The sequence below is a fragment of the Sminthopsis crassicaudata genome, chromosome 1, assembly GCF_048593235.1.
Source record: "Sminthopsis crassicaudata isolate SCR6 chromosome 1, ASM4859323v1, whole genome shotgun sequence".
Classification (NCBI taxonomy): domain Eukaryota; kingdom Metazoa; phylum Chordata; class Mammalia; order Dasyuromorphia; family Dasyuridae; genus Sminthopsis; species Sminthopsis crassicaudata.
This window is the reverse complement of record NC_133617.1, coordinates 398170994-398186041: the sequence shown is the minus strand read 5'-3', so window position 1 is coordinate 398186041 and position 15048 is coordinate 398170994. Positions and strand designations below refer to the sequence as shown.

The window sequence follows — 15048 nt, the reverse complement described above, 5'->3', positions numbered from 1 at the left end:
GAAGCAGCAATGTCTTTGGAAGAGCTAGGGTTAGACTGGGAGGGTCTGGATTCAAATACCAGCTTTGGTCCTCACAATTGATGATCTTGAATTGTGGTTTCCAAATCTGCAAAATTTCTGGATCAAGCTAGATGATTTTTAAGGCCTCTTCTGGTCCTATATCTTACAAAGTGACCTAAATGCCATTCCTACTGCCATTGGTGCAAATTCTCAAAGGGATGAGGCAGCAAGAAACAAAAACCACAGGATTTACATAAGTCACAAGATAAACATTAGACAGATTAGATTTGATTAAGGTTTTATTCTGTTGTTGTTTTTCTAATAAGACAAAACACTACAATCCATTCAACATCAAATTGGACACTACAGTGATTATGGGAGAAAGGGAGTGCAGTGCTGAGGGGCCGTGGCAAGTCATCTTTAGCTTGAATACTGGATGTCCAGATCTTTCAGATCTGGAAAGCTCCCCACTCCTCAGTACAGAAAACAAAATTAGATGAACATCTTTACTTTATCATTAAATATAAGACCATATTGGGGTCTCAGCACTGGCCAGCATACAAGCCATCAAAAGTTTATTTAGTAGGACACTAATCCCACTTGTGCCAGTGGTGTCACTGATTTCCCTTCATTTCTTTTAAAATCAAGTACTTTATGATGTCTGCCCACCCCCAGGGGACAAGAGGGTAGGGGGGAATACAAACTGACAAACCTCCCATCAACTGATAAAAGACACACAAAACAGTAAATGCTTGTCCAGCACGAAGGGCTCCCCCTTAATTGTGAGGTTTCTCTAACTATTGTGCCTCCCCAGGAGGCCACCACCAGGGTGGACAGATCCATCACTAGGACTAAGAGGAGATGGTGGCTGCTTGCTCTAGAGTCCTAGAAAGGTCCTACAGGTTTAAAAAGTTTAAAAGGGATTTAGGGAACATTTGATTTATGTGGAGCAGGGGAAGAGAGTTGTGTTTTTCTCCCCCTTCCCCAAATCAAGTTTAGAAGAATGGCTGCTTGTAACACTGGGTACTCCTGAACGCTGGATCTACACTGTACCTCAGAAAATACAGCGGTAACTGGGGGGGCAGAAGACAACTAAACACAATGGTTAAGGATAGATCTCATGCTGCAAGCACATTTCACGGAACTGAAACAGCTGAGCTACTGCCATGGTCTCCTCCCCTCAAAGAATCCGGAGGAAGAAAAAACCCTCTCCATTGGGGCTGAAAGCTACAAGGCACATGGCTCTGTCCCCTGAGAACCAGGGGTGCTTACAGGGACTACACTGAAGGAGCCAGAAGTTAGGACCCATGTTCAAAACTTCCTAAACAAAGAGAAATCATGGTGGCTCTGATTGAAGAGATGGCTGAGGAGGCTCAAGTATGGGGATAATCTAGATGGGGAAAAGTCCTGGGTTTGATCTCAGGAGCAGTGCAGAGTTCTCATCCTTCCCACCCTTAGGTCCAGTTCAGCTAGGGCAAACAATGTATTTCATTATGAAACAGGAATTGTAATCTCTCTTCAGTGTTGAACAAAGTCCAAGGCAGAAGGGAATCAGAGTGTATGTCTTCAAGGTAGGAATCAGGGACCGAGCCCCTGCTATCAAGCCGCCCTATACCAAAGTCACCAGGAGGCCGCTCTGCTGGAGAAACTGGGCCATCTGACGGGAGAGTTCGTTCTGGAGGACAAGGCCAAAGATTCTGGGCCCGAAAGGAGGAGGCAAGAGTAGCTTCTGATCTAGCCTCCTGGGCTGAGCCTCAGCCACGAGATGGCCTTGGTTACAACTTCGTGTTCCAGGAGAGTCTCTGGCATTGCCTTAATCACTCGCTCTACCCTTCTGAAGCCACATGCTCCTCAAGGCCAAGCTAGTTTACTCAGAATGAAAGACTGGAGGTCACACAGACAGCTCATGCCAGCCAGCAGGGAGGAATGGGGGTGGAGGTAGGGCAGGTGAGGGGCGCGGCAAGTGGGAGAGTCGCTCCTCTCTTCAGCTATGAGATCCTGCAGTTCCCAGCAATGGTTAAGAAAGGAGAAAGTCCACTCACATCCTGTTCCCAGAACAGGGGAAAAGGGGACACCACACATCAGGCCAAATCCCCACCTAGTCCACAGAAGGCAGACTTGCTAGAAGAGATCTGGAGCACTCATGAAAGCCAGGGTTAGCAGCATCAGTGCAGAAGTAAATGGCTTCAGAAGCAGAAGGGTTCAAAATACCTGTTCAAAAGCAAGGAGAAAAAAATGATCATGAAGAAGGCTTAAGCAGTACCATCCCCCACTTCCCAGCTCCGGGGCTGAGCAGGGAAAGTGCTGGCTACCAGCATCTGAATATTAACTTACTGTACGAGCCTGAGTAGCCACTTCAGGTTACCCAGGAATTAAGATGAAGCAGAAAGTTGGATTTGGGGGGGATGAGAGGGGGTGTCAAAGGACCTGCACTCTACCTCTTATGACTTAGGAGATTCCAAGTGAGCCATTTACAAAATAAGGCAGTTAAACTAGATAGATGGCCTTTTGCACCTTCCAGCTCTCTGAGCTATTTCCTCATGTATTTTAAAACAGAGTATTTACAAGGCATTATGTCTCTTACAGAAAACAAAGTATTTGGTAAGTTTAAGCCTTGGCTTTTCCACTTATGAACACTTTGTACCTCCCTCAAACTTCTTGGTACTAGGATACCATTGGAAGAAACAAGCAGTAGGCTACATCCCCAATAGAATATAAGCCTAATAAAAGTAGAAGCTGTCATTAAAACATTTTTGTTTTCTCCCATACAAAGGACCATGATATAGTAGGTGCATATTAGCTATTTTTCAAACAATTTCCCAATGATCTGACCCACTCCTGTCTTAATCCTGCTGCCAGCAAAAACCAATATGTATTCAAACTTAGCCTCCTTAATGCAGAAGTTCTCAACAGTTATGTATCTAGTAAACAGTAATCACATTAATTTAGATCACATGTCAATTTTTCCATTGAAAGGCCACTGAACCTTTCCCTGAGATCAAGTGAAAAGATTTTTCTCTCTCATGATTCTATTTTACTTTGTATTTCTTATATGAACTTCTATTACAGTTATTCTTATAATTATTTCTTTATGTCTTTCTCTGTTCACCAGACTGAGCATCTCCTTTAATGCCCCCAGCAGTCCCCTAAATAGATTGTTATTATATTATTAATGTCCTGCACTTAACATTACTATCAATAACAGTATACATTTCCATGATTTTTTACAAAATGCTTCCCTCACTACTCAGATATACACAGTCTATCATCATTCAGGAGAGTTGTGGGAAATGTTTATTAAGTGGTGATAGAAGCTAAACTTTATGGTTAGCTAGGTGATGCAGAGAATAGAGTGCCAATTGGGTCCAAATTTGGCCTCAGGACTTACTAGCTGTCTGACACTGAACAAGTCACTTAAACCCATTTGCCTTAGTCTCCTCATTTCCAAAGTGAGAAGGAAATGGCAAACCACTTCAATATTTTTGCCAAGAATACCCCAAATGGGGTTGCAAAGAGTAGGACACAAATAAAATGACTGAGCAACAAAAATAGAAGCTTAAATGATTCTGTTCTCTTCCACCATTATAATTCATTTTAATAAGGCCCTACTAACTATAACCTTAATTTAAGGATTTTTTTTGGTGGACCAGATTTTGATCTGGTCCTGAGTTTTCTATGAGAACTCCTGCCATGGAAACTCCCTATAAAAATACAAAGAATTTTAAAAATAAAAAAAATGAATACAAATACAAAGAAAGAATTTGTCCGTTACTTATTCTCTTTTCAAAGAAAGAGGTTAAGTGACTTGCTCATAGTCACATAGGCACTATGTGCCACAGGCAGGCCAAGTCTTCCGATTACACCTTTCCTATTATACTTGATTGCTTTTTGTCGATTATTTTTTTAAAATGTCTTACAAGTAAGGTGTTCACAGAAGTCCACCTTAGATGCTGTGTGGAAGTGAACCGGGGCTTTTGAAAGTTATGCCAAAAGAGCTCAAGCTTTGGCAGTTCCTATTTTGAGGGTGGACCTGGCAACAGACTCTATTGTTATCTGAGAACCATAAGTTTAGAGAAGTTGGTCCATGGGCTGGCCGTCAGCTAAGGAACTGTATTCTTTCACAAGGTTTTCAAGAAATATCTATCACTGACTAAATCATTTGTACCAGTGGGGAAAATATCCCAAAGATGAAGTAATTGATTCTTGAAGTCTTTCAGTGAATTGATCCTAAATTTCTACTTCTTCCTCCCCCCAAACCTATGATTTCCAACATATCCATAAAGACAAAGGTGAGAACACAAAGGCACTTACTCTCCAAGTGCCTTTTCATCCTCATTGGCGGTTGCTCCCCAGGGTTCCTGAACAGCAGCCTGGGGTGGCAGCCCAGTAAGGGGCCCTACCTCCGTCAGAGACTGTCCCACAGGGCTGGTTCCTTGAGGTGCAGAGGCAAGGCCCTTAGGTGAAGGTAACTGAACACTCAGGCAGCCCTTGGCAGCTTCTGGGAAGGCCTTCTGACCAAATCACATGGCTCGGCTGTACTCAATGCCACTCTTGGCAGAAATGCTTGACCACGGAAGAAGACTGCAAAGAAGGCTCTGGGCCTGGCGATAAATCCGCTGTGGAATTGAACATGGACTCAGGTTGGCTAATGCAGACCCAATGTGCTGAATATAGTCGGTAGGATTCAGTTAAGGAACAAAACAAAGCAAACCTCCACTTTCCTCCTCCCCTCAAATGAAGATACCCAACTTTAATAGCCATTTCGTACCATCACCTTTGCCAATGCAGAGGACTGTGACGGCACAAAATCCTCCATTTAATTGGAGTTATCCATCCAAGAGCTTCTGCAGACACAAAGGAACAAAAGAGCCAGTGCTAGGGCATAAAACCTTTCACCAATTTAAGAGAATATGTCAATAATGTAAACATGCCAACAGCCAGCCAGCTGGTGGGGCACAGACGGGGCGAGTGAGGGCAGGGTTTCAGGTGACATAATAGCCTGGAGAGATTCTAGGAATTACATACAGATCAGAAAACCCATGTGTAAAAGGCTAAAACTGAGCAAATGCACTTGGATAATGAAGCACAAGAGACTAATTGCCCATTGGACGGTTCCCTATTAACTTATTTGAAGGTTGACCCTTCCCAGCTATTCTGTGCTGACTTGATTGATAGGACAAAGAGGGAGAAGTGACGTGTGTGGGAGAAGTAGGAGGAGGAAGAGGAAATTGAGATGCTCTCGCTGTCTCTCTCATGGCGTTGGAGGAAGGTGTGTGTGGAGATTGCTAGATTTAATCCCCTGACCTTGACCGTAAAAGATCAAGAATAAAGACATTTAGTGATCCTGACTCTGGCTGATTTCTAGGAAGACAGAGTTCCAGCACCCATGGGCATAAAGTCATTAGGATTTAGAACCAGAAGGGCTTATCTTGTTAGGTGCCCTCATTTCACAGATGTGGAAAATGAGCTGGGGTATCTGTGAGTGGGGACCAAATTCAAACTTCTTTCTACTATATTCCAAGAAAATTCTTCAAATGGGCTTCGGATTTTCACTATAATGTAATCTTCTTGACTGAGACTAGGTCCTGTCTCATCTTCATCTCTATATCTCCAGTAGCTAGCAAAAGGCCCACATACAGGATGCACTTAATAAATGCTTGTTGAATGATACCTATAACCATACCTATAATCAACTTTTTGGTTAGTTTTCTTGAAGAAAAGACTTGGTAAACTCTCATTTTTTAAGTAGACTGTAAACTCTGAGGATAGGGGCTGTTTCATTTTTGTCTCTGTATCTTAGGTGCCCAGCATAGTAAAACTGGCACATAGCAGATACAATGTCTGTTGACCAATTCTAAGACACACACACACACATACATATATACATACCACAGTTTAGAGAGTATCATCAGTTCTAGCATAAACTGTAGAGAATTAATCTTTGGTTCCATTTTCTTGGGCAGCAGAAATACTCTAGTCTTTTAAGTGGAATCTAAGTTCCTTGAGGGAAGAGATTCCATTTTTTGTCTTTGCATCCCCAATGCCTAAGACAGTACCTGGCACCAGACGAGCATTTTAATAAAAATACTAATTGACCAATGAGTATGGGTAACTTCCCTTTCTGGAAAGAACTAAGAAAGGAAACAATATTTTCAATTAATCTTCAACAATATTTTCATTTAATTTAAATCTAAGTACAAGTTTTACTTAGATCACAGAAAAATTATTTTTCTTATTCAGGACAGAGAGGATGAAAATCTATTTCTAAATCTGATCTGATATTTTGGGATTACAGGTAGGAAAGACTTTGTGGAAATCCTGGTTTTATAGATCACATTTATATATTGCTTTAGAGAGTGAATTCATAGTCATTCTCATTAATTTTTTCCTAACAAACTTGTGAGGAAGACAAAGCAACTATTATTATTCCCATTTTCTGGGTGAGAAACTGAGGACCAGCATGTCAAATAGTTATAAATGACAAGCCAGGACCTGAATCTGGGTTTGTTTTTAAACTTCAAACCCAGTATGCTCTTATGCTTTGCTACTTCTTCAATATATGTAACAAGTCTAAAGATCATAGACTGAGAGGCCAATCAGGCTAATCCCTGCATATTACAAATAAAACAGTGGGGCCCAGCTATTTAACTTCCCTGGTTAGAATGGCCAGCTCTCATTTTTTTATCTTTAGGTCGCAAGGACAGTGTCAGAGGCAAGATGTGAACTCAGGTCCTCTGCACTTTTTAAATTCCAAATCATGATGATGCCCCAAGATTGCCTTGAAACATTATTAGGTTTGGTATAAACACTTATAATTTCAAGTCACTTTATTGCTGGCTTTCTAACTGAAGGAGACTGCTACTCTTCCACCTCAGCCTCTAGTTTTAAGTTTACAATACGAGAGATGACAAGCCAAATCTTGATGAACAAAAGCAAAGGATATAAAATTGTCCAAGGAGGATGTCCCCCGTTAATGTAGAGTACATAGGTGAAGCCATCTTTGAGGACTCCTCTTATGGAGTAATAATAGGGTAGATAGTGGTGTTGTTTAAAGTCTCTATTTTCATAGAAATTTATTGCTGTATTGTTAGTGGTGAGGACGTGAAGGTAGATGGCTTTGCAGTGGTCTTGAGCTGTAGTAGATATGTGATCCTTCAGGCTTTCAAGTAAAAGGGAACCTAGCAAAGAGAGAGAAGGGGGAGGGAGAGAGTGTTACATACAAATGAACCAAGAGAATAACCATAGAAAGTACTCTCAATCCTTCCTATTCAAGGTTTGCTCAGATATCTATCAACTAACTATTCCTTGAAATCTTTCCCAAGTAACCTCATTCATCTGAAGTCAAAGTACATTCTATTCCTTTCTTGTAATTATGTTGTAATATTCTACAAACCTCGAGTACAGAGGAAAAAATAATGAATTTGAAGGGAAGGACCTGGGTTTAAATGGAAGTTCCATGTGGCTTGGAATAATCATGTTATCTATCTCAATTTTAATTTCCTTATCATATATTTATATATGACAATATACATATAGTCATCACACACACATACACACACACACACACACACACACACACACACACACACACACACACAAACTATTTGTTATACCTTTATTTATATAACTATCACAGAACCTGATTGTAAGAAAAACATGTTGTTCATGGTTTCACTGTATCTCAGGTCAGCATAAGAAATTACATGGAAAGCCAAAGAAGACAAGTGAAGATTAGCAGTCAACAGAGAAAAAGTTTAGAAACTCAGAATTATGTGTATAATATCAACCTATTTTAAAATATTTTAAATTATTTATTATTAAATTATTATCTTTTATAATAATTCTTTTCTGGTATGATGGGAGGGCCAAAAAAATTTACTTCCAATTTTCCAGATTGCAGAGGCACTACCTACCACAAAGTGAAAAGGATAACTGTATAGTAAACAGTAAATAAGAGATAGTAGTAACATATAAACCACATCAAATCTCACTCCTGATAGGTTACAAGCTCCATGAAGGAAAGGATTATATCTTAATTACCATTGTAAATTCCATCTGGAAGCTATTACCATGCTCTTTATCTGGTGTATACTTCATCTTCTTCATTCTCCTCAAGTATTTATTAAACCTTTACCATGTGGCAGACACTGTGCTAAGTTCTAGGAACACACATACATACACACACAAAAAAGGCGGGACTTATAATCTAATGGGAGAGACAATAAACAAACAGCCATGTATAAAGAGGTATATAGTAAGAAGTGGTATCCAGTATAAATAGAAGGTAATCTTCTAATGAGACAAAAGCAATGTCAGTGAAAAAGATCAGGAAAAAGAAAAAGGAAAAAGAGGACAAGCCTCTCACAGAAGATGAAATTTGGGCTGAGAGTTGGAGGAAATTAGTAAGTCAACAGACCAATGGGGAAGAAGGGCATTTTAGGAATACTGCTGTCCACCACAGAATGGAAGCCCTTTAAGGCTAGGGGCTGATTCATTCTAGTCTCTGTACCCTTGATTCTCAGATCAAAGCCTGGCACACAGTACTTAAAAGAGTGAATAAAATAGACTCCTTCATTGGAATAGTAGATTTTGGTATAAAGTTTTTATATCACAATGTCTTGGGCATTAAAATTCCTGAAGTCTGAAGTTTGTTTCTATAACTAACAATCCAATTATTTCAGAAGCATGAACTTGGCTGAATTTAAAATTCTACTGAGTCTAACTTGTCTAAAATTAGTCTAGACTTTCTAAATTTATTATGTTCTCTTTAGCTACAAACTAACTTGAGTCAATGTCAAATGAGTCTAAATAAATAACTATTGGCTCAAACTATCTATGGCTAGAGTAAATATGCTACATTTAGAAAACATAATTATAGATAATCATTTGCTAGAGTTAGAGCTCTATTGGATCTGGTTATACGAAATACTGGGATTCAGTCCTACTTGAAGAAGACTATGAAATTTACATCTACTTGTGAAATTCAAGAACCTAATTTAAAATAAACCACAATTAATTCAGAAAACATGCAACTTCTATTATATTAATGACTAAATTTAAGAGTCCTCAGTTCAAATAACTGTTATTGCTGCCTATACCATGTGTCTGAATTTCTCTTACTCCTTTTTATAACTCTATTCTTTGGTCCTATCTTACTTACCTATCTTTATTACTTCAATGAGTACTTATTACTCCAGCCAAACTAGCCCTTTTGTTTGTTTAAAATTTTTTTATATACATTAATGTATATAATTATGTATATATATATAATATGTATGTATATATATAATGTATATAATTCACACAATTTTGTTTGTTTAAATTAATTTTTATATACATTAATGTATATAATTAACTATTCTCCCCACTTAAACAAACTAAAAAAAGAAATGAATAACAAAACTCCCATAAACACATAGTCCAGCAAAACAAATTCCTACAATCCAGATTAATCTTTTCTGTTCTTTTTGCATACCAAACTCATTTCCACTTCAGAATCCTTATTAATGATGCTGCTCTTCCCTAAAACACCTCTTTTTCTCCTGTCTTTCCAAATCCTATGTATCTTTCAAGATCAACTTAAGTCTCTCCTAACTCAGACTCAGAGAACATTAGTGCTTATGGACCCTATCTAATCTAACCTCATTTCACAAGGAAGACACACTAAGAGACAAGTACTGTCCCAATGTTCATTCATAAGAATCAAAGGCTTAAATCTTCTGACTTTGGGCTCACTCACTGCTGTCATAATCAATCAAGAAGCATCTATTATGTAACAAAGATGTTCCAGGCACTGTGTTATATGACAGAGTACTTTTGTGATCACCCTCAGGCACCCATATATCTCCTTTCTCTGGATTCCTACTGCAGAAAATTCTACACAATTCAGCATCTGTTTGCTGACTGGTTTATATGATTTATTAGTATTCTCTCTCTTGGTTGTTGTTATTGAATCATTTCAGTCTTTTTGAGACCCTATTTGGGGTTTTATTGGCTGAGATACTTGAGTAGTCTGCCATTTCTTTCTCCACCTCATTTTATATTTAAGAAAACTGAGGCAAATTGGGTGAAGTGACTTGCCCAGGATTACCCAGCTACTAAGTGTGTAGTAGCTGACATTTGAACTCAAGAAGGTGAGTTTTCCTGACTATCCCCTGTGCTACCTCCCGTGCCCATTATCTCCCAAGTTAAATAATAATTTCCAAGGCAAATTTTCTATCCATCTATTGCCATCTACCTCCTACTAAGAACAAAATACAGTAATACATTTTTTAAATAGGGTTGCTCATTCTCTATTTTGGTTCCTGCAGAAACAATTATCTCTATTGGCTTCACTTCAGTTGTGGAAATTCACAGATGTGAGAAGATAATTAAGTATTCTTTCAGTTGCCAACTCTTTCTTTGAACCTTAGACAAAAGTAGAAAGATGCTTTGTGTGTACAGGAGATGTGTGAAGAGAAAAGTGTGAAAATCTTAAGCTTTCAGATATATTTGCTCATTTACCATTTATATACTTAAAAATAATACTGAAGATCACACTCTTAGCTCTAACTTTCATGTCTAGGGCTGAGATGGTGGGCTGAATGTGTCAACTAACTTGCCATACTCAAGGCTAATATGACAAGATATATCTAGGGTGTAGATGGAGGACGGTGCTATAGTTCTGGTCTCTGTACCCTTGATTCCCAGAGATACCATGGATGGAAGATGGTTTAGGGAGCATATTAAACACAAGCTATAATTCCCATCCTAAAAGAGTTTACAATTTAATACAAAGATAAGAAACTAACATGTAACCAAAACAGAGATAACCACTGGTTATAAAAAGGAGAGATGACAATAGGCATAGGATAGTTCCTAATATAGTTACTGATTTAGTGAATGGGAACGTGAAAAGGTAGTTTTACCTATGGATGGAAAATGAGTGGGCTTAATCTGGAAAGACTTCCTGGGAAGATATAGCCTTGAGCATGAATAAAAGGGGATGAGCAAGATGAGGCTGAGAGAAGGAACAAAACTGTTAAAGTATAGCTTATATCACTTTCAAGGTAAATGGCCTTGGCCATGCCCACATCTCCCCCTCATGAGATCTACTCACTAATCTACAAAACTGGAAAAAAAAATCGCTTACAACTGCTTCTTTCTTGAAATGTTGTAAAGAAAGTCCTCCATAAACTTCAAAGTACTATGTAAATAATAAATATTATATTATTCTCACCAGATCACTGAGACCATATGGGGATGAAAATACCCTATTTATAGGAAGTCTCTAGAATCAGCAGAGATCATCTCCAAGTCCTCAATATCTCCCACTGCCTATGTCTAATTAGTTGCCAAATCTCAGTGTCTGTTTCCATAACATGCCATCTCTCCATTCACTAAAACCTGACCCTCATTCAGGCCTATAACCTCTCAGATAACTGCAGAAGCTTTCTAATTGGTCTTCCTGCCTCAAGTCTCTTCCTACTATACGCCATTCTCCATATAGCCATCAGGGTGACTTTTCTAAAGTGTATATCAGACATTAGTCAGAGATGCAGCACATAGAATGTCAGGCCTGGATTCAAGAAGACTCATCTTTCTGAGTTCAAATATGGTCTCAGACACTTACTAGTTGTATAATCCTATTTGTCTCAGTTTCCTCATCTGTAAAATGGGTCTAATAATAGTATCTATCTCCAAAGTTTTTTGTGAAGAACAGATGATATAATAATTATAAAGTGCTTGGCATATACTAAGTCCCTACATAAATGTTAACTATTAGTTAACTTCTAGGATCATACATAAAATCCTTTGTCTATGTTCAAAGTTCTTCCTTTGCAGTCTTTTTATACTTTATTCATTCCCATATACTTTCTAAGCACTGACATTGGCCTGCTTGTTCCTGACACATAATACCTAATCTTAAGACTCCAAGCATTGTCACTGGCTGTCCCCCATGCCTAGAACTTTCTTCCCTCATCTCTGCCAGCCACGATCCCATCTTCTACAAGAAGGCTTTCCCAATCCTCTTCAATGCCTTCCCTCCGTTGATTATCTCCAAATATCCTGGATATAGTTATTTGGACATAATTGTTTGAGGGCTGTCTCCCCCAGGACTGAGAGTTTCTTGACATCAGGGGTTATTGTCTGCCTTTCTTTATTATCTCCACTGCTTAGTATGTGACACCTGGCACACAAGAAATACTTAACAAATGTTTATCGACTGAAAAGACATGATAATCTCAATCACATTTCTCATTTGTATTTAGTTTGGCACTTGTTTATTGTCCTGAATTGTTAGCTTTCTTTCCAATGTATGAAGTGCCACTTTTAAGTAACAAAGCTAATTTTTCAAGCCACATGGGGGGGGGGGGGAAGTTTCACAGATAACTATCTCCTTAACTGAGGCCTAATAGCTTCAAGGATGAGATTATGATTATGCCACAGCTCTTGGTATCAAGCATAGTACCATTCTCAAAGAAAATAATTTATGGACTGACACCTCTGCTATACTCAGATAATCAAAAAACCTTAGAACTGAAAAGTACTTTTAAGGTCCTATTTTAAGCTACTTCTAGTCAAATTTGGATGCACAGAAAGATAGTAAATATTAATGCTTCAACATATGGTTATGAAAAATCTTAAGTAAAACACCAGGATTCAATGGCTGCCTTCATTTGGGAGGGTTCACATTAGAAAAATGCCAAGATGCCTAATATTTTTATACCTTGAAGTAACTTTTCCTTTAAAAAACTAGTAGGGTAAAATTCAATTACTTAGCAACAATAAAAATGTGAACATTTAATATATAATATTCAATATAATATTCTTTAGAGGTACCTAGGTGATGCAGTAAAGAAATGGCCCTGGAATCAGGAGGTTTGAGTTCAAATTCAGCCTCAGACACTTGACATTTATTATTAGCTATGTGACTCTGGGCAAGTGATTTAACTCCAAATGCCTCAATAAAAAAATCTGTGTGGTGTGTGTGTGAAATGTTCATTAGATATCTACTCCCCTCAAAAACAAAACATATTATTCCTTTGATTTTAGAAATTAATTGAAAATTGAGGTTTTTTTTTTAAAATAAAATACATTTGGAACTTCAAATGACTACTAACCAAAACTATGCATACCAAAAGGCATACATTCCTCAACTTTATCCAGTTTTGCAAATTTTCATTAGTTGATTACTGTTAAAGAGATTTGTTTTTCAAATTTAAAGGTACTATAATACTGTGAAAAAATAAACTTAATGCTTTTGAAACCTCTTGCCTCCCTCATATTAATACTAAACTACTGCTTTTACTTCAAATAAACAAGTTATATTAATTTTTAAAACATTTTTATAAACTCTGAAAATAGGGATTCTTTATGCTTTTCAAAGGAATGATAATCTCTACAGAAACTAATGAAATTATCTATTCAGTTATGTTAAAACCTAATAAAAGGTTTTTTTTTTTTTAAAAAAGCAGTTATCTTCCAGCAGTTATCAAATAGAATTGAGAAAAAAAAAATTTTTTTAAATTTCCAAAACAAATGTAGACTAGCAATATAAAAAGAGTAAAATAAGTTTTTTCTGTTTGACAATTGATTTTCAGAAAACTTTACAGGTAATTAAAACAAAATCCTGGGGCAGCTAGGTGGCACAGTGGATAGAGCACCAGCCCTAAATTCAGGAGGACCAGAGTTCAAATCTAATCTCAGACACTTAATACTTCCTAGCTGTGTGACCCTGGGCAAGTCACTTAACCCCAGCCTCAGGGGGGAAAAAAAAAATCCTTCATTTGTCTAACATACAGTTTTTAACATGTAAAAGAGAGTATAAAAGCAAATAGTTATTAGCATGCTTCAAAATAAACCAAAAAACTGATTTTAAATCAGTAGTTATTCACGCCACAAAATAAAATCTGGTGACCAGTTTGTGCAGAATGCTTCTACATGTACAAAAAAGTAGTTTGTCTACCACAAGAGGACCCAAGGCATTAAAAAACATACAGCAAATTATAATACACATTCAAGTCAATATGAACCTTGCCATGTATCTAAAGGGTTTCATTTTTTGAAATGTGAAGCATGGCTAAACTTCTCTAGGTAAATGACTAATTCTTTTTTTTTTTTTGAGCAAACCGATATGGCAGTTCTACTACTTGACAACTAATTGAGGTAACTTTTTAAACACATGAAGCTTCTTCCTAGCACTGCCAGCAGCATGTTGGGGGGAAGAGAAGGAGAATCGCATTAAAATTCCAATTTGGATTTTGAATTAAATCAGAATTGTACCTATAAAATCAGACTCACAGAGACCTAGAAAAGGATAGAGGAAAAATCTATCAGAAGATCTATTCTGACATTGGGTTCCATGTTCTAATTAGTCTCACTTTAAAGATTTCCATTCCTTTTCTTTACCTTTGAAATAAAATTATTCATAAACTCTTTAATGAGATAAAATCGAGATATTTTAAATAGCATTTTTAATTTCATACTCTAAATAACTGCATTATTATAAAGCATTCATTCAAATAGCAGAAGGAATACATACATGCCCTACATCAAGTACTACTGCTTTAAAACTCAAAAATCCCTTATTGTTGTCTACAAATATAATATGTACAAAATATTGGCTTCCCAGAAATGATAAATCAAAACAGCACATCTCTGGCTGTAAGTTGTAGCAATTTTATTACAGTATATTAATTTAGATATTTCATCAAGTTCCTCATTATATAATAGTTTAGCGAAATGGCAGCGAAGAAAACAAGCATGTTAATGCATTGTCAACAGAGCTGTCAACTGGCTCAACTATTTTGGAAAGCAATTTATAATTATATTTTTTTTAAAAAAGTGATTAAAATGTCCCTAGATTTTGAACTAGAGATTCTATTAATAGACATATACACCAAGATAGATGGTCAGAACTAGATAGAAAGTGTAAACCAAAATGCACATAGCAATAACTTTTTAAGGTAATAATAAACTGAAAATAAAAGTGTTCATTGGATGGGGAATGACTAAACGAGTTATGGACACATAAATGTAAAAGATTATATTGTTCTACCATATAAA

The 15048-nt window shown here is 37.4% G+C and overlaps 1 protein-coding gene across 2 annotated transcripts in view; it reads right to left on the bottom strand.

Annotated features, from left to right (window-relative positions):
• Positions 1-281: 281 nt before the first annotated feature.
• NAA60 (N-alpha-acetyltransferase 60, NatF catalytic subunit) overlaps positions 282-15048 on the bottom strand; it is a 55908-nt gene continuing 41141 nt past the window's right edge. Inside the window, exons 5-7 of one of the 2 annotated variants that reach the window (XM_074279976.1) lie at positions 6944-7178; positions 4312-4677; positions 282-2211 (exon numbers count right to left, since the gene is read on the bottom strand). In XM_074279976.1, coding sequence (XP_074136077.1) covers positions 4521-4677; positions 6944-7178 — 392 coding nt within the window. In that variant the 3' untranslated portion in view covers positions 282-2211; positions 4312-4520. The remainder of the gene's footprint in view (positions 2212-4311; positions 4678-6943; positions 7179-15048) is intronic. The other variant, XM_074279977.1, reaches the window with a different exon arrangement.